The sequence below is a fragment of the Myotis daubentonii genome, chromosome 17 (genome assembly GCF_963259705.1).
Source record: "Myotis daubentonii chromosome 17, mMyoDau2.1, whole genome shotgun sequence".
Lineage (NCBI taxonomy): Eukaryota > Metazoa > Chordata > Mammalia > Chiroptera > Vespertilionidae > Myotis > Myotis daubentonii.
Genome location: NC_081856.1, coordinates 54,269,083 through 54,287,226, shown reverse-complemented (window position 1 = coordinate 54,287,226; position 18,144 = coordinate 54,269,083). Strand labels below are relative to the sequence as shown.

At 71.0% G+C, this 18,144-nt stretch overlaps 1 protein-coding gene across 1 annotated transcript; it reads left to right on the top strand.

Moving 5' to 3' along the window:
- The first annotated feature begins 1,727 nt into the window (after positions 1 to 1,727).
- Positions 1,728 to 17,405, top strand: EPPK1 (epiplakin 1). The gene has a single exon (XM_059672424.1). The coding sequence runs from the start codon at positions 1,998 to 2,000 to the stop codon at positions 16,812 to 16,814; it is 14,817 nt and encodes a 4,938-aa protein (XP_059528407.1). The 5' UTR covers positions 1,728 to 1,997; the 3' UTR covers positions 16,815 to 17,405.
- Positions 17,406 to 18,144: the final 739 nt, after the last annotated feature.

Sequence of the window (18,144 nt, the reverse complement as noted above, 5' to 3'; positions counted from 1 at the left end):
GCCCCAGCCCCGCCTCCTCCCCGCAGCACAGCCGTCAGGGGTCTGCGCTGGCCGCCAGCCTCCGCCAGGGGCCATGCACAGCCGAGCCGCCTGGCCGCCCACCTGCAAGCCCTGCCCCTTCCTGGGGGAGAGGTGCCTCTCCTCCTGACCCTTGTCCAGCCTTCCCGGCAGCCTCCGGGGACAGGTGCTCTGTTCCAGCCGCCAGGCAGCCTGTTACCTGGCGCTGCTGCCGGGAGGGCGGGGCTGGGTGCCAGCCTGCATGGCAGCACCTGAGAGAGGAGGCCTGAGGCCGCTGGTCTTCCCTCCAGGACTCAGCCCCTCAGAGGCCTCGGCCTCTCCCAGGTGCTCCCCCGCTGACCCCTCCTCCAGGCTGCAGGGCGGCCAAGGGCATGGGCACCCATGGAGCAGCCAGCTGGGGAGGACAGGGCCCAGCAGCAGTGGGCGCCACGGGGTTCGAGCTGCAGTGAAGCTGGGGCGTGGGTGTCGGGGGTGACTGGGCTCGTGGTTCTGGGGCAGCCTGGCCGGGTGGCAACTCGGCCGAGCAGCCTCGAGGCACTCCGAGTTCACGGGGAAGTGGAGGCGGAGCAGAAACCTGCCCCCACAGGCGAGGGTCCCACCCCCTATGACCTGGAGGTCAGGGGCCACCAGCCCCAAAATAGGTTTGTCAGATGTGGCAGCCGGAGTCCGAGGTCACGTCGTCAACAGGGGCGGTGGCGTGGGGGGCGAGGGGCAGACCTGGGCCTGAGCTTCTCCCCAGACTCGAGGTGGGGTGTGGGGTGTGGGAGTTTGGGGAGCTGAGAGGCGAGGATTGGGCGGGGATCGGAGAGCAGGAGGGAGGGTGTGGACCGGGACAGGGGGCCGAGGGTGTGGCTCTGGGGAAGTGGAGAGGGGACGGTTCACAGGCCCAGAGCGCAGGCACCGCCTCCCTGCGCTGTGGCTGTCGCAACGGTTGCCACAGCCTGGGTGTCTCAGGACAGCAGCACCTTCCCAGCGCGGGCCTGGGCGGCTGGAGATGGGTGCTTCTGGAATTTGGCGGGTCCGCCCATCTGCCTCCAGCCTCCGCCTGTCCCTGGGTGTCTTCCCAAGGACACCAGGCGGGTGGATCCGCCCGCCCTGCCTGCCCCCGGGTGACCTCGTCTTATTTGCACCTGCAGAGGCTGGTTTCCCGGAGGCCAGGGCCCGGGGCGGAGGCCAGGACTGAGCTATGGTTTGGGGGAACCCAGTCTAACTCAGCACAGGAGAGACAGGCCTGGGGGGAGGCCAGACCTGTCCCTGCCGCTCAGGGAATCGTGCGCGGCTCTTGGCGGAGGGGACAGCGTGGAGGGGCTGGGCTTGGAGTCAGCTGACCGGGACCCACGGGCTGGAGACTGTGCCTGCCCCTGCCCATTGCCCCGCCAGGCCAGCACTCGGCACGGACTCTGGCATCCCGGACGCCCAGGTGTGCCCAGGTGTGGGCACAGAGAAGCCATACCGAGAGGGAGCACGGGTGGGGAAAGGACATGGAGCCAGCCTGGGAGGGGGACTTGGGGGGTCACAGGGTGGAAGAGGGGATGTGGGGTGTGGGGCTGCGGCCAGCAGGAAGCCGGAGAGAGGGCGTGAGTTTGTAGGTCACCGGGCGAAGGATGAGCTGGGAGCTGGTGTCCGTGAACACGGTGGTGAGGCCCGAGGCAGGCACGCGGGGCCCAGCACCTCCCGGGCATGGGGTCGGGGAGGAGGGTGCTGGGCTGGAGGGAGGCCTGAGCGTGTCCACAGGAGGGAGCAGAGGCGTCGCTAGGGTGTCCGTGCCCTGGTCCCTCCTGGGCCGGCCCGGGGATGGAGGGACTCACCTGGATGCTGACCCCGTCCCCTGGAGGGCGCCCAGACTCTGGGATTGGCCCCCGATTGCTCCCGGGTGACCTTGCCCCCCTGAGCCATCCAGGGCTCTCACGGACCCTTCCACCCTCCGCAGGGAGCAGATAGCGGATCCCGGAGAGCGAGGCCTGCAGCCAGCCGGCACCATGAACGGCGACGCTTTTCCTGACGTCCTGGCCACCAGCGGCCCCGAGTCGACCACGGTCCCCAAGACCATGAAGGCCGTGCCGGAAGCTGGCTCTCCCCCTGGGCCCCAGGCCAGGAGCGTGGCCGGGGTGTTGGTGGAGGCCTCTGGCCGGGCCCTAAGCCTCTACGCGGCCATGAAGCAGGGCCTGCTGCCCGCCGGGCTCGGGCTGGCTCTGCTGGAGGCCCAGGCGGCCACCGGGGGCCTGGTGGACCCCGCGCAGGGCCAGCTGCTGCCCGTGTCGGTGGCCCTGCAGCGGGGCCTGGTGGGCCTGGAGCTGCGGGAGAAGCTGCTGGCGGCTGAGCGGGCGGTCACCGGCTACGCTGACCCCTACGGGGGCGAGAAGCTGCCCCTCTTCCAGGCCATTGGGAAGGAGGTGGTGGACCGGGCCCTGGGGTGGGGCTGGCTGGAGGCCCAGCTGGCCACGGGCGGCCTGGTGGACCCCTCCCGGGGTGTGCGGGTGGCCCCGGAGCTGGCCTGCCAGCAGGGCCTCCTGGACCGGGAGACGCAGCGCGGCCTGGAGGAGCGCGCTCCGGGCTTCCTGGACCCCAACACGCTAGAGCGGCTGAGCTACCGCGAGCTGCTGGGCAGGTGCGTGCGGGCCCCCGGCACCGGGCTGGCCCTGCTGCCGCTGAAGACCACCTTCCGCACGCTGAGCGGGGCGGCCAGCTTGGCGGAGCTGCTGGAGGCGGGGGTCCTGGACGAGGAGACGGCCCGGGGCCTGCAGGAGGGCCGGCTGGCGGTGCCCGACGTGAGCGCGCGCCCCCAGGTGCGGCGCTACCTGCAGGGCACCGGGGCTGTGGCGGGCGTCGTCCTGCTGCCCGCCGGCCGCAAGAAGAGCTTCTTCCAGGCCGTGGCTGAGCACCTGCTCCCGCTGGGCGCCGCGCTGCCGCTGCTCGAGGCCCAGGCCGCCACCGGCACGCTGGTGGATCCGGCCACCGGCCAGCGGCTGTGCGTGGACGAGGCGGTCCGGGCGGGCCTGGTGGGCCCCGAGCTGCACGGGCCGCTCCTGGAGGCTGAGCAGGCGGTGGCGGGGTTCCCCGACCCCTTCAGCGGCTCCCGCCTCCCCCTCTTCCAGGCCATGAAGAAGGGGCTGGCGGACAGACCCCTGGCGCTGCGGCTCCTGGATGCGCAGCTGGCCACGGGCGGGCTGGTGTGCCCGGCCCGCAGGCTGCGGCTGCCCCTGGAAGCCGCCCTGCGCTTCGCCTGCCTGGACGAGGAGACGCAGCAGCAGCTCTCACGGGCCGCGGGCTTCTCGGACCCCGGCACGCAGGAGAGCCTCAGCTACGGGCAGCTGCTGGCCCGCTGCCTCACCGACCCCGAGACGGGGCTGGCCTTCCTGCCCCTCCCTGGGGAGGCCCCTGGGGAGGAGCCACAGGGACTCCCGTTCATCGAGCACAGCACCCAGGAGGCCCTGAGTGCCGCCACCACCACCGTCTCCGCGGGCAAGTTCCGGGGCCGGCCCGTGTCGCTGTGGGAGCTGCTCTTCTCTGAGGCCGTGCCCGCGGGGCAGAGGGCGGCGCTGGCCCAGCAGCACCGGGCGGGGGCCCTGTCGGTGGAGGAGCTGGCCGCGGTGCTGAGGACCACCCTGGAGCAGGCCGCTGCCACGGCCAAGACCACCTTCTCGGGGCTGCGGGTCCCCGTGACCCCCGGGGAGCTGCTGAAGGCAGAGATCATCGGCCCGGAGGTGTACGAGCAGCTGGCACGCGGGCAGACCACGGCCCAGCACGTGGGCAGCCTGGACTCCGTGCAGCGGTACCTGCAGGGCACGGGCTGCATCGCCGGCCTGCTGCTGCCCGGCTCCCAGGAGCGGCTCAGCATCGACGAGGCGCAGCGGAAGGGGCTGCTCAGGCCGGGCACGGCCCTCATCCTGCTGGAGGCGCAGGCCGCCACCGGCTTCGTCATCGACCCCAAGGAGAACAAGAGGTACTCCGTGCAGGAGGCGCTGAGGGCCGGCGTCATCGGGCCCGGCGTGTTCGCCAAGCTGCTGTCGGCCGAGCGGGCGGTCACCGGCTACACCGACCCCTACACCGGGGAGCAGATCTCCCTCTTCCAGGCCATGAAGAAGGAGCTGATCGTCCGGGACCACGGCATCCGCCTGCTGGAGGCCCAGATCGCCACGGGCGGCATCATCGACCCCGTGCACAGCCACCGCGTGCCCGTGGAGGTGGCCTACAAGAACGGCTACTTCGACGAGGAGATGAACCACGTCCTGGCCGACCCCAGCGACGACACCAAGGGCTTCTTCGACCCCAACACGCACGAGAACCTCACCTACATGCAGCTGCTGGAGCGCTGCGTGCGCGACCCCGAGACCGGCCTGTACCTGCTGCCGCTCAGCAGCGCCCAGCCCCAGCTGGCGGACGCGGCCACCCGGCGGGCCTTCCAGAACCTGCTGCTCCCGGGGAAGTACGGGCGGTTCCGGGGGCGCCGGGTGTCCGCGTGGGAGCTGCTCAACTCCGAGTGCTTCAGTGAGGCCCGGCGGCGGCAGCTCCTGCACAGCTTCCGGCGGCGCGAGGTCTCCCTGGAGCAGGTGGCCCAGCTGCTGCAGAGGGAGGCGGCCAGGTGTGCGGACGTCACGCTGCCCGCCCTGCGGGGCCGGGCCACCGCCTACCAGCTCCTGGAGGCCCAGATCATCGACCAGGAGCTCCTGGACCGGCTGCTGGCGGGGACGCTCAGCCCCGAGGCCCTGCTCCGCGTGGAAGGCGTCCGCACGTCCCTGCGCGGCTCGGGCGCCGTGGGCGGGGTGCTGCTGCCGGCCTCCAACCGGAGGCTCAGCCTCTACCAGGCCATGAAGCAGCAGCTGCTGCGGCCCGGCCTGGCCCTGGCCCTGCTGGAGGCCCAGGCGGCCACCGGAGCCCTGACGGACCCCGACGGCCTGGAGGCCCTGTCGGTGGAGGAGGCCGTGCGCCGGGAGCTGGTGGGGCCCGAGCTGTACGCCCGGCTGCGACGGGCCGAGGGCGCCCTGACCGGCTTCCGAGACCCCTTTTCCCAGGAGCGGGTGTCCCTGTTCCAGGCCATGAAGAAGGGCCTCGTCCGGGAGGAGCAGGCCGCCCGCCTCCTGGAGGCCCAGGTGGCCACGGGAGGGGTCATCGACCCCACGGGCCACTACCACCTCCCCCTGCCCGTGGCCGCCGAGCGTGGCTGCATCGACCAGGAGATGCAGGCGGCCTTGTCCAGCTCCCCGGACACCTTCCCCACGCCGGACGGCCAGGGCCGCACCAGCTACGCCCGGCTCCTGGGGCAGTGTCTGAAGGACGAGGCTTCCGGCCTCTACCTGCTGCCCCTGCAGGAAGGCGTGCCCGCCGGCCCCTCCGACCAGCAGCTGCGGGAGACCCTGCAGGCCACGCCGGGCGCGGAGGACGGCTCGTCCCTCTGGGAGCTGCTGGCCTCCTGCCACTTCACGGAGGAGCAGCGGCGGGGCTTCCTGGAGGACGTGCAGGTGGGCAAGACCACGGTGCCGCAGCTGCAGGCGGCCGTGCGGGGCTGGGTGCAGGCGGCCAAGCTCCTGGCGCGGGCCCGGGTCACCGTGCCCGGCCCTCGGGGCGAGGTTCCCGCGGTCTGGCTGCTGGACGCGGGCATCATCACTCAGGAGACCCTGGCGGCGCTGACCCAGGGCACACGGTCGCCCGCTGAGGTGGCCGAGGAGCCCACGGTGAAGGCCTGCCTGTGGGGCACGGGCGCCGTGGCCGGCGTGCTGCTCCAGCCCTCGGGGACCAAGGCCAGCATCGCCCAGGCCATGCAGGACGGCCTGCTGCCCCCCGGCCTGGGGCAGAGCCTGCTGGAGGCCCAGGCCGCGTGCGGCTCCCTCGTGGACCCTCTGACCAACCAGAGGCTGTCTGTGGAAGCCGCGGTCAAGGCCGGGCTGGTGAGCGGGGCGCTGAGTGAGCAGCTGCGGCAGGCGGAGCGGGCCGTGGCGGGCTACACCGACCCCTTCTCCGGGAGCCCCCTCTCGCTGTGGCAGGCCATGGAGAAGGGGCTCGTGCCCCGGCGGGAGGGCCTGCCCCTCCTGCAGGCCCAGCTGGCCACGGGGGGCGCCGTGGACCCCGCCCATGGGGTGCACCTCCCCCCGGAAGCAGCCTGCAGGCTGGGCCTCCTGGACGAGCGGACGCTCCAGGCGCTGACCGGGACGGACGAGGACAGCAAGTTCTTCTTCGACCCCAGCCGGCGGGACCGGGTGACCTACCAGCAGCTGAGGGAGCGCTGTGCCCTGGACGCGGACACCAGCCTGTGGCTGCTGCCCCTCCCCCAGGGCGTGGCCCTGGAGGTGGACAACCACACGGCCGTGGCCCTCAGGGCCATGAAGGTGCCCGTCGGGGCCGGGAGGTTCAAGGGGCTCACAGTTTCGCTCTGGGACCTGCTGCACTCGGAGTACGTGGGCGACCAGAAGCGGCGTGAGCTGGCGGCGCTCTGCCAGTCGGGGCGGGCCACGGCCCTGCGGCAGGTGGTGCAGGCCCTCACCGCCCTGGTGGAGGCCTCGGAGACCAAGCCCGCGCAGGCCGTCTTCCGGGGGCTGCGCAAGCAGGTGTCGGCCGGCGACCTGTTCCGGTCCCACGTGATCGACAAGAAGACCCTGGACGAGCTGAACCAGGGCACGAGGACGGTGCAGGAGGTGACCGCCATGGACAGCGTGCGGGCCTTCCTGGAGGGAGGCAACTTCATCGCCGGCGTCCTGGTCCAGGCCACCCAGGAGCGGATGAGCATCTCGGAGGCCCTGAGCAGGGGCCTCCTGCGGCCGGGCACGGCCCTGGTGCTGCTGGAGGCCCAGGCGGCCACCGGCTTCCTCATCGACCCCACGGAGAACCGGAAGCTGACCGTGGAGGAGGCCTTCGGGGCAGGGATGTTCGGCAAGGAAACCTACCAGAAGCTGCTGTCGGCCGAGCGGGCGGTCACCGGCTACACCGACCCCTACACCGGGGAGCAGATCTCCCTCTTCCAGGCCATGAAGAAGGAACTGATCGTCCGGGACCACGGCATCCGCCTGCTGGAGGCCCAGATCGCCACGGGCGGCATCATCGACCCCGTGCACAGCCACCGCGTGCCCGTGGAGGTGGCCTACCAGCGCGGCTACTTCGACGAGGAGATGAACCGCATCCTGGCCGACCCCAGCGACGACACCAAGGGCTTCTTCGACCCCAACACGCACGAGAACCTCACGTACCTGCAGCTGCTGGAGCGCTGCGTGCGCGACCCCGAGACCGGCCTGTACCTGCTGCAAATCATTAAGAGAGGGGAGACGTACGCGTACGTGGACGAGGCCACCAGGCGGGCTCTGCGGGCGCAGACCATGACCCCGCGCGTGGGCCAGTTCGCCGGGCGGACCGTCTCCGTCTGGGACCTGCTGTCGTCGCAGTACTTCTCGGAGGAGCGGCGGCGGGAGCTGGCCCAGCAGTGGCACGCCCGGGCCCTGAACCTGCAGCAGCTGCTGGGCCTCATCACGGCCGTCGTGGAGGAGACAGAGAAGCAACACCAGGCGGTCAGGGTGGCCGGGATCGGCGGGGAGGTGACCGCCGCGGAGTTGTTCAACGCCGGCGTCATCGACAAAAAGACGCTGGACTCGCAGCCCGGGGCCCAGGCCCTGCTGGAGCTGCCGAACGTGAGGGTCGCCCTGCAGGGCAGCGGCTGCGTCGCGGGGGTGACTGTCCCCTCCACGCAGGAGGTGCTGAGCCTCTACGAGGCCAGCGTGAGGGGCCTCGTCCCCACGGGGTTCGCGGCCCAGCTGCTGGAGGCCCAGGCGGCCACGGGCTTCCTGCTGGACCCCCGCGGCCGCCGGAGGCTCTCGGTGGACGAGGCCGTGGCCGCGGGCCTGGTGGGCGAGGAGCTGCGGGAGAGGCTCCTGGACGCCGAGAGGGCCGCCAAAGGCTACGCGGACCCAGACACGGGGGACACGGTCCCACTGTCCCAGGCCATGGACAGAAAGCTGGTCAAGCGGGAGGAGGCGCTCCGGCTGCTGGAAGTGCAGGTGGCCACGGGCGGGGTCATCGACCCGCGGCACCACCTCCGGCTCCCGCTGGACACGGCCTACGCGCGCGGCTGTCTGCGCCGAGACACCTACGCCCTCGTGTCTGATCAGAAGCGCATGAACAAGAGGTTCGTGGACCCCAACACCCACGAGAAGGTGACGTACCAGGAGCTTCAGGGGCGAAGCCGCCAGGAAGAGGGGACGGGCTGGGCTCTGTTCCCCGTGACCCGCGACCGGAAGGACACCACGCACATCGACGAGGCCACGAGGAAGGCCCTGGAGGTCGAGCGGGTGGACGTCCCAGTGGGCAGGTACCGGGGACAGCGGCCGTCCGTGTGGGAGCTGCTGAACTCCGAGTACGTCACGGAGGAGAAGAAGCTGGAGTTGGTGGGAAGGTACAAGCGAGACACGGCCAAGGCGCTGGACAAGGTGGTGAACAAAATCTTCGTGATGATCGACGAGAAGGAGAAGAGCGCAAGGCAGCTGTGGTTCCGGGGCATCCGGAGGCACATCACGGCCACCGAGCTCTTCCAGGCGGCCATCATCACCCAGGAAACGCTGCAGCAACTGGAGGCGGGCCACAGCAGCGTGGAGGACGTGGGGCAGGAAGCCGGCGTGAGGCGATACCTGGAGGGCACGAGCTGCATCGCGGGGGTGCTGGTGCCCGCCAGGGACCAGCCCGGGAGGCGGGAGAAGATGAGCATCTACCAGGCCATGTGGAAGGGCCACCTGCGGCCGGGCACGGCCCTGGTGCTGCTGGAGGCCCAGGCGGCCACCGGCTTCCTCATCGACCCCGTGGGCAACCGGCGGCTGTCCGTGGACGAGGCCGTGGCCGCGGACCTGGTGGGCGGCGAGATCCGGGACAAGCTGCTGTCGGCCGAGCGGGCGGTCACCGGCTACACCGACCCCTACACCGGGGAGCAGATCTCCCTCTTCCAGGCCATGAAGAAGGAGCTGATCGTCCGGGACCACGGCATCCGCCTGCTGGAGGCCCAGATCGCCACGGGCGGCATCATCGACCCCGTGCACAGCCACCGCGTGCCCGTGGAGGTGGCCTACAAGAACGGCTACTTCGACGAGGAGATGAACCGCGTTCTGGCCGACCCCAGCGACGACACCAAGGGCTTCTTTGACCCCAACACGCACGAGAACCTCACCTACATGCAGCTGCTGCGTCGCTGCGTGCGCGACCCCGACACGGGGCTCTACATGCTGCAGCTGGCCGGCCAGGGCTCCGTCGTGCGCCAGCTCAGCGAGGAGCTGCGCCGCGCCCTGCACGACATCCGCGTGACGCTGCCCCCTGGCGCCGGCGGCACCCAGGGCCTGGACGTCTCGGTCTGGGAGCTGCTCTTCTACCGGGAGGTGTCCGAGAGCCTGCGGCAGGACCTGCTGGTCAAGTACCGGGCGGGCACGCTGACCGCGCAGGAGCTGGGCGCCTCGCTCACCTCGCTGCTGGCCGGGGCCCCGGAAGGGAGCCCGCACCCGGCCCCGGCCGACCCTCAGCGGGCCCTGAGCGCCGTCACCATGGAGGTGAAGGTGGGCCGCCTGCGGGGGCGGGCCGTACCCGTGTGGGACGTGCTGGAGTCCGACTACGTGAGCGCCGGCAGCAGGGAGCAGCTGCTGGCCCAGTTCCGCTCGGGGAGGCTGGGCCTGCCCGCGCTGACCCGCCGGCTGACCACCATCATCGAGGAGGCCGAGGGGGCCCAGGGCACCCAGCACCTCCAGGAGGCCAGCCCCCCGGGGCGTGGTGACCCCCAGGCCGACCCCCAGGCCGCCAGGCGCCTCCAGGAGCAGGCTCTGCGTGCGGCCACCATGGAGGTGCATGCCGGGCGATTCCAGGGGCAGCCGGTGTCCGTGTGGGACGTCCTCTCCTCCTCCTACCTGAGCCAGGCCCGCCGGGAAGAGCTGCTGGCCCAGCACGCGGCCGGCGCCCTGGCCCTGCCGGGCCTGGTGGCCGTCCTCACCCAGGTCGTCGAGGAGACGGAGCAACGGCTCAGCAAGATGTCCTTCCCGGGCCTGAGGCGCCAGGTGACCGCGTCCCAGCTGGGCGCCTCCCAGGTCCTGGACCCCGAGACCCTGCAGGGCCTGGCCCAGGGCACCAAGAGCCCCCAGGAGGTGATGAAGATGGACTCGGTCAAGCGCTACCTGGAGGGCACGAGCTGCATCGCGGGGGTGCTGGTGCCCGCCAGGGACCAGCCCGGGAGGCGGGAGAAGATGAGCGTCTACCAGGCCATGTGGAAGGGCCACCTGCGGCCGGGCACGGCCCTGGTGCTGCTGGAGGCCCAGGCGGCCACCGGCTTCCTCATCGACCCCGTGGGCAACCGGCGGCTGTCCGTGGACGAGGCCGTGGCCGCGGACCTGGTGGGCGGCGAGATCCGGGACAAGCTGCTGTCGGCCGAGCGGGCGGTCACCGGCTACACCGACCCCTACACCGGGGAGCAGATCTCCCTCTTCCAGGCCATGAAGAAGGAGCTGATCGTCCGGGACCACGGCATCCGCCTGCTGGAGGCCCAGATCGCCACGGGCGGCATCATCGACCCCGTGCACAGCCACCGCGTGCCCGTGGAGGTGGCCTACAAGAACGGCTACTTCGACGAGGAGATGAACCGCGTTCTGGCCGACCCCAGCGACGACACCAAGGGCTTCTTTGACCCCAACACGCACGAGAACCTCACCTACATGCAGCTGCTGCGTCGCTGCGTGCGCGACCCCGACACGGGGCTCTACATGCTGCAGCTGGCCGGCCAGGGCTCCGTCGTGCGCCAGCTCAGCGAGGAGCTGCGCCGCGCCCTGCACGACATCCGCGTGACGCTGCCCCCTGGCGCCGGCGGCACCCAGGGCCTGGACGTCTCGGTCTGGGAGCTGCTCTTCTACCGGGAGGTGTCCGAGAGCCTGCGGCAGGACCTGCTGGTCAAGTACCGGGCGGGCACGCTGACCGCGCAGGAGCTGGGCGCCTCGCTCACCTCGCTGCTGGCCGGGGCCCCGGAAGGGAGCCCGCACCCGGCCCCGGCCGACCCTCAGCGGGCCCTGAGCGCCGTCACCATGGAGGTGAAGGTGGGCCGCCTGCGGGGGCGGGCCGTACCCGTGTGGGACGTGCTGGAGTCCGACTACGTGAGCGCCGGCAGCAGGGAGCAGCTGCTGGCCCAGTTCCGCTCGGGGAGGCTGGGCCTGCCCGCGCTGACCCGCCGGCTGACCACCATCATCGAGGAGGCCGAGGGGGCCCAGGGCACCCAGCACCTCCAGGAGGCCAGCCCCCCGGGGCGTGGTGACCCCCAGGCCGACCCCCAGGCCGCCAGGCGCCTCCAGGAGCAGGCTCTGCGTGCGGCCACCATGGAGGTGCATGCCGGGCGATTCCAGGGGCAGCCGGTGTCCGTGTGGGACGTCCTCTCCTCCTCCTACCTGAGCCAGGCCCGCCGGGAAGAGCTGCTGGCCCAGCACGCGGCCGGCGCCCTGGCCCTGCCGGGCCTGGTGGCCGTCCTCACCCAGGTCGTCGAGGAGACGGAGCAACGGCTCAGCAAGATGTCCTTCCCGGGCCTGAGGCGCCAGGTGACCGCGTCCCAGCTGGGCGCCTCCCAGGTCCTGGACCCCGAGACCCTGCAGGGCCTGGCCCAGGGCACCAAGAGCCCCCAGGAGGTGATGAAGATGGACTCGGTCAAGCGCTACCTGGAGGGCACGAGCTGCATCGCGGGGGTGCTGGTGCCCGCCAGGGACCAGCCCGGGAGGCGGGAGAAGATGAGCGTCTACCAGGCCATGTGGAAGGGCCACCTGCGGCCGGGCACGGCCCTGGTGCTGCTGGAGGCCCAGGCGGCCACCGGCTTCCTCATCGACCCCGTGGGCAACCGGCGGCTGTCCGTGGACGAGGCCGTGGCCGCGGACCTGGTGGGCGGCGAGATCCGGGACAAGCTGCTGTCGGCCGAGCGGGCGGTCACCGGCTACACCGACCCCTACACCGGGGAGCAGATCTCCCTCTTCCAGGCCATGAAGAAGGAGCTGATCGTCCGGGACCACGGCATCCGCCTGCTGGAGGCCCAGATCGCCACGGGCGGCATCATCGACCCCGTGCACAGCCACCGCGTGCCCGTGGAGGTGGCCTACAAGAACGGCTACTTCGACGAGGAGATGAACCGCGTTCTGGCCGACCCCAGCGACGACACCAAGGGCTTCTTTGACCCCAACACGCACGAGAACCTCACCTACATGCAGCTGCTGCGTCGCTGCGTGCGCGACCCCGACACGGGGCTCTACATGCTGCAGCTGGCCGGCCAGGGCTCCGTCGTGCGCCAGCTCAGCGAGGAGCTGCGCCGCGCCCTGCACGACATCCGCGTGACGCTGCCCCCTGGCGCCGGCGGCACCCAGGGCCTGGACGTCTCGGTCTGGGAGCTGCTCTTCTACCGGGAGGTGTCCGAGAGCCTGCGGCAGGACCTGCTGGTCAAGTACCGGGCGGGCACGCTGACCGCGCAGGAGCTGGGCGCCTCGCTCACCTCGCTGCTGGCCGGGGCCCCGGAAGGGAGCCCGCACCCGGCCCCGGCCGACCCTCAGCGGGCCCTGAGCGCCGTCACCATGGAGGTGAAGGTGGGCCGCCTGCGGGGGCGGGCCGTACCCGTGTGGGACGTGCTGGAGTCCGACTACGTGAGCGCCGGCAGCAGGGAGCAGCTGCTGGCCCAGTTCCGCTCGGGGAGGCTGGGCCTGCCCGCGCTGACCCGCCGGCTGACCACCATCATCGAGGAGGCCGAGGGGGCCCAGGGCACCCAGCACCTCCAGGAGGCCAGCCCCCCGGGGCGTGGTGACCCCCAGGCCGACCCCCAGGCCGCCAGGCGCCTCCAGGAGCAGGCTCTGCGTGCGGCCACCATGGAGGTGCATGCCGGGCGATTCCAGGGGCAGCCGGTGTCCGTGTGGGACGTCCTCTCCTCCTCCTACCTGAGCCAGGCCCGCCGGGAAGAGCTGCTGGCCCAGCACGCGGCCGGCGCCCTGGCCCTGCCGGGCCTGGTGGCCGTCCTCACCCAGGTCGTCGAGGAGACGGAGCAACGGCTCAGCAAGATGTCCTTCCCGGGCCTGAGGCGCCAGGTGACCGCGTCCCAGCTGGGCGCCTCCCAGGTCCTGGACCCCGAGACCCTGCAGGGCCTGGCCCAGGGCACCAAGAGCCCCCAGGAGGTGATGAAGATGGACTCGGTCAAGCGCTACCTGGAGGGCACGAGCTGCATCGCGGGGGTGCTGGTGCCCGCCAGGGACCAGCCCGGGAGGCGGGAGAAGATGAGCGTCTACCAGGCCATGTGGAAGGGCCACCTGCGGCCGGGCACGGCCCTGGTGCTGCTGGAGGCCCAGGCGGCCACCGGCTTCCTCATCGACCCCGTGGGCAACCGGCGGCTGTCCGTGGACGAGGCCGTGGCCGCGGACCTGGTGGGCGGCGAGATCCGGGACAAGCTGCTGTCGGCCGAGCGGGCGGTCACCGGCTACACCGACCCCTACACCGGGGAGCAGATCTCCCTCTTCCAGGCCATGAAGAAGGAGCTGATCGTCCGGGACCACGGCATCCGCCTGCTGGAGGCCCAGATCGCCACGGGCGGCATCATCGACCCCGTGCACAGCCACCGCGTGCCCGTGGAGGTGGCCTACAAGAACGGCTACTTCGACGAGGAGATGAACCGCGTTCTGGCCGACCCCAGCGACGACACCAAGGGCTTCTTTGACCCCAACACGCACGAGAACCTCACCTACATGCAGCTGCTGCGTCGCTGCGTGCGCGACCCCGACACGGGGCTCTACATGCTGCAGCTGGCCGGCCAGGGCTCCGTCGTGCGCCAGCTCAGCGAGGAGCTGCGCCGCGCCCTGCACGACATCCGCGTGACGCTGCCCCCTGGCGCCGGCGGCACCCAGGGCCTGGACGTCTCGGTCTGGGAGCTGCTCTTCTACCGGGAGGTGTCCGAGAGCCTGCGGCAGGACCTGCTGGTCAAGTACCGGGCGGGCACGCTGACCGCGCAGGAGCTGGGCGCCTCGCTCACCTCGCTGCTGGCCGGGGCCCCGGAAGGGAGCCCGCACCCGGCCCCGGCCGACCCTCAGCGGGCCCTGAGCGCCGTCACCATGGAGGTGAAGGTGGGCCGCCTGCGGGGGCGGGCCGTACCCGTGTGGGACGTGCTGGAGTCCGACTACGTGAGCGCCGGCAGCAGGGAGCAGCTGCTGGCCCAGTTCCGCTCGGGGAGGCTGGGCCTGCCCGCGCTGACCCGCCGGCTGACCACCATCATCGAGGAGGCCGAGGGGGCCCAGGGCACCCAGCACCTCCAGGAGGCCAGCCCCCCGGGGCGTGGTGACCCCCAGGCCGACCCCCAGGCCGCCAGGCGCCTCCAGGAGCAGGCTCTGCGTGCGGCCACCATGGAGGTGCATGCCGGGCGATTCCAGGGGCAGCCGGTGTCCGTGTGGGACGTCCTCTCCTCCTCCTACCTGAGCCAGGCCCGCCGGGAAGAGCTGCTGGCCCAGCACGCGGCCGGCGCCCTGGCCCTGCCGGGCCTGGTGGCCGTCCTCACCCAGGTCGTCGAGGAGACGGAGCAACGGCTCAGCAAGATGTCCTTCCCGGGCCTGAGGCGCCAGGTGACCGCGTCCCAGCTGGGCGCCTCCCAGGTCCTGGACCCCGAGACCCTGCAGGGCCTGGCCCAGGGCACCAAGAGCCCCCAGGAGGTGATGAAGATGGACTCGGTCAAGCGCTACCTGGAGGGCACGAGCTGCATCGCGGGGGTGCTGGTGCCCGCCAGGGACCAGCCCGGGAGGCGGGAGAAGATGAGCGTCTACCAGGCCATGTGGAAGGGCCACCTGCGGCCGGGCACGGCCCTGGTGCTGCTGGAGGCCCAGGCGGCCACCGGCTTCCTCATCGACCCCGTGGGCAACCGGCGGCTGTCCGTGGACGAGGCCGTGGCCGCGGACCTGGTGGGCGGCGAGATCCGGGACAAGCTGCTGTCGGCCGAGCGGGCGGTCACCGGCTACACCGACCCCTACACCGGGGAGCAGATCTCCCTCTTCCAGGCCATGAAGAAGGAGCTGATCGTCCGGGACCACGGCATCCGCCTGCTGGAGGCCCAGATCGCCACGGGCGGCATCATCGACCCCGTGCACAGCCACCGCGTGCCCGTGGAGGTGGCCTACAAGAACGGCTACTTCGACGAGGAGATGAACCGCGTTCTGGCCGACCCCAGCGACGACACCAAGGGCTTCTTTGACCCCAACACGCACGAGAACCTCACCTACATGCAGCTGCTGCGTCGCTGCGTGCGCGACCCCGACACGGGGCTCTACATGCTGCAGCTGGCCGGCCAGGGCTCCGTCGTGCGCCAGCTCAGCGAGGAGCTGCGCCGCGCCCTGCACGACATCCGCGTGACGCTGCCCCCTGGCGCCGGCGGCACCCAGGGCCTGGACGTCTCGGTCTGGGAGCTGCTCTTCTACCGGGAGGTGTCCGAGAGCCTGCGGCAGGACCTGCTGGTCAAGTACCGGGCGGGCACGCTGACCGCGCAGGAGCTGGGCGCCTCGCTCACCTCGCTGCTGGCCGGGGCCCCGGAAGGGAGCCCGCACCCGGCCCCGGCCGACCCTCAGCGGGCCCTGAGCGCCGTCACCATGGAGGTGAAGGTGGGCCGCCTGCGGGGGCGGGCCGTACCCGTGTGGGACGTGCTGGAGTCCGACTACGTGAGCGCCGGCAGCAGGGAGCAGCTGCTGGCCCAGTTCCGCTCGGGGAGGCTGGGCCTGCCCGCGCTGACCCGCCGGCTGACCACCATCATCGAGGAGGCCGAGGGGGCCCAGGGCACCCAGCACCTCCAGGAGGCCAGCCCCCCGGGGCGTGGTGACCCCCAGGCCGACCCCCAGGCCGCCAGGCGCCTCCAGGAGCAGGCTCTGCGTGCGGCCACCATGGAGGTGCATGCCGGGCGATTCCAGGGGCAGCCGGTGTCCGTGTGGGACGTCCTCTCCTCCTCCTACCTGAGCCAGGCCCGCCGGGAAGAGCTGCTGGCCCAGCACGCGGCCGGCGCCCTGGCCCTGCCGGGCCTGGTGGCCGTCCTCACCCAGGTCGTCGAGGAGACGGAGCAACGGCTCAGCAAGATGTCCTTCCCGGGCCTGAGGCGCCAGGTGACCGCGTCCCAGCTGGGCGCCTCCCAGGTCCTGGACCCCGAGACCCTGCAGGGCCTGGCCCAGGGCACCAAGAGCCCCCAGGAGGTGATGAAGATGGACTCGGTCAAGCGCTACCTGGAGGGCACGAGCTGCATCGCGGGGGTGCTGGTGCCCGCCAGGGACCAGCCCGGGAGGCGGGAGAAGATGAGCGTCTACCAGGCCATGTGGAAGGGCCACCTGCGGCCGGGCACGGCCCTGGTGCTGCTGGAGGCCCAGGCGGCCACCGGCTTCCTCATCGACCCCGTGGGCAACCGGCGGCTGTCCGTGGACGAGGCCGTGGCCGCGGACCTGGTGGGCGGCGAGATCCGGGACAAGCTGCTGTCGGCCGAGCGGGCGGTCACCGGCTACACCGACCCCTACACCGGGGAGCAGATCTCCCTCTTCCAGGCCATGAAGAAGGAGCTGATCGTCCGGGACCACGGCATCCGCCTGCTGGAGGCCCAGATCGCCACGGGCGGCATCATCGACCCCGTGCACAGCCACCGCGTGCCCGTGGAGGTGGCCTACAAGAACGGCTACTTCGACGAGGAGATGAACCGCGTTCTGGCCGACCCCAGCGACGACACCAAGGGCTTCTTCGACCCCAACACGCACGAGAACCTCACCTACATGCAGCTGTTGCAGAAGGCCACTCCTGACCCTGAAACTGGCCTGTTACTTCTTTCTCTGTCTTGAGGGTGAACGGACTTCTCGTGTGGTGGAATGTTAACTCTCAAATTTATCTTACTCTACTCTTCAAGATTTTAAAATATTCTTTAATTTGGTTTCACTTAGTTTTTAAAATGTATACATTTTTGATTTTATAGTGAGAGGAGAGCGATAGGGAGATAGAAACATGGATGAGAGAGAAACATCGGTCAGCTGCCTCCAGCAAGCCCCGTTCTGGGGATGGAGTGGGCAACCCTGGCATCGAACCCGGGACCTCTGGGTTCCTGGGCCGTTGCTCAACCACGGAGCCAATGGCTGGGCGGCTCAGTGTTTAAATGTATCTGGTAACATTGTTCCCTTCCCATGGCCTCCCGTGGTGCGCGTGTTTCCTTTGCATCCAGAGCAGGCCTGTTCCCTGGCTGTGTTCCTCCTGACCAGCGGTGGCCCCCCTTGTGCTTTGTTTTTATTTCTGGGAATATTGGCGGGTGGCCATCTTATAGGCTCCGCTGCGCTTGGAACAAAGGACTTTCTGTTCCTGGGACCTCAGCCTGTCACACTGGGGTGTCTGCAGCGTTTTTGTGTTTTCTGGTTGTTATTAAAGCCTTTCTTCCGTTTGAAGTCAGTGTGCCTTTTGTGTGCTAATCCACCCCATCCGTTCCTCCGTTTAGCGGCCTCACTCATGACTCTCACTTTAGGATCCACCTGCAGCGCCAGGGATCGCCCAGGGAAGGCGACTCCTCCCCGCATTCCTGTGGGAGAGCGGGCCTCCCGGCCGGCCCGGGTCTCAGGTCCAGGTGCAGATCCCAGGCCGCCCCCCCAGACCCCAGGGGAGCAAGCCGGCCAGCAGGCTGCCCCAGTCCCCTCCACTCTGGGTCCAACCGAGGGGGAAGCCCGGAGGCCACCGCGGTTCCGGGCTGTTCGTGACGGGGGTGCGGTGGGCAGGGGGAGAACGCGAGGCTCTAAGAGCTGGGCTGGGCCGGCCCCAGGACCCGATCCTGGCCGCCCCGCTGGCTGCAGCGCCCAGGGAAGCAGGGAGGGACGCGGCTCCACCCCGCCTCCTCCAGAGAGAAGTGGGGGCGGGGCCTCGTGTGGGCTTTTCCGGGGCGGGGCCGTAGGCGCGGGTGGGTGTGGCCTAGACAGGGGCGGGCCCGAGGGGCGAGGCATTAGCCAGGTGGGCGGGGCAGGACTTTCTAGGGGGCGGGGATTAGCCCGCGATGGACAGGTGGGGGGAGTCGGGGCGGGGTCTCAGGCGAGACCGGGCCTTCTGTGGGGCGGGGCTTAAGGGTGGGCGTCCGGCCGGTACGCGGAACGCGGGGATCGGTGCCGCCTGCGCCGGGGCGTGGCTTGTTCTGTGGGG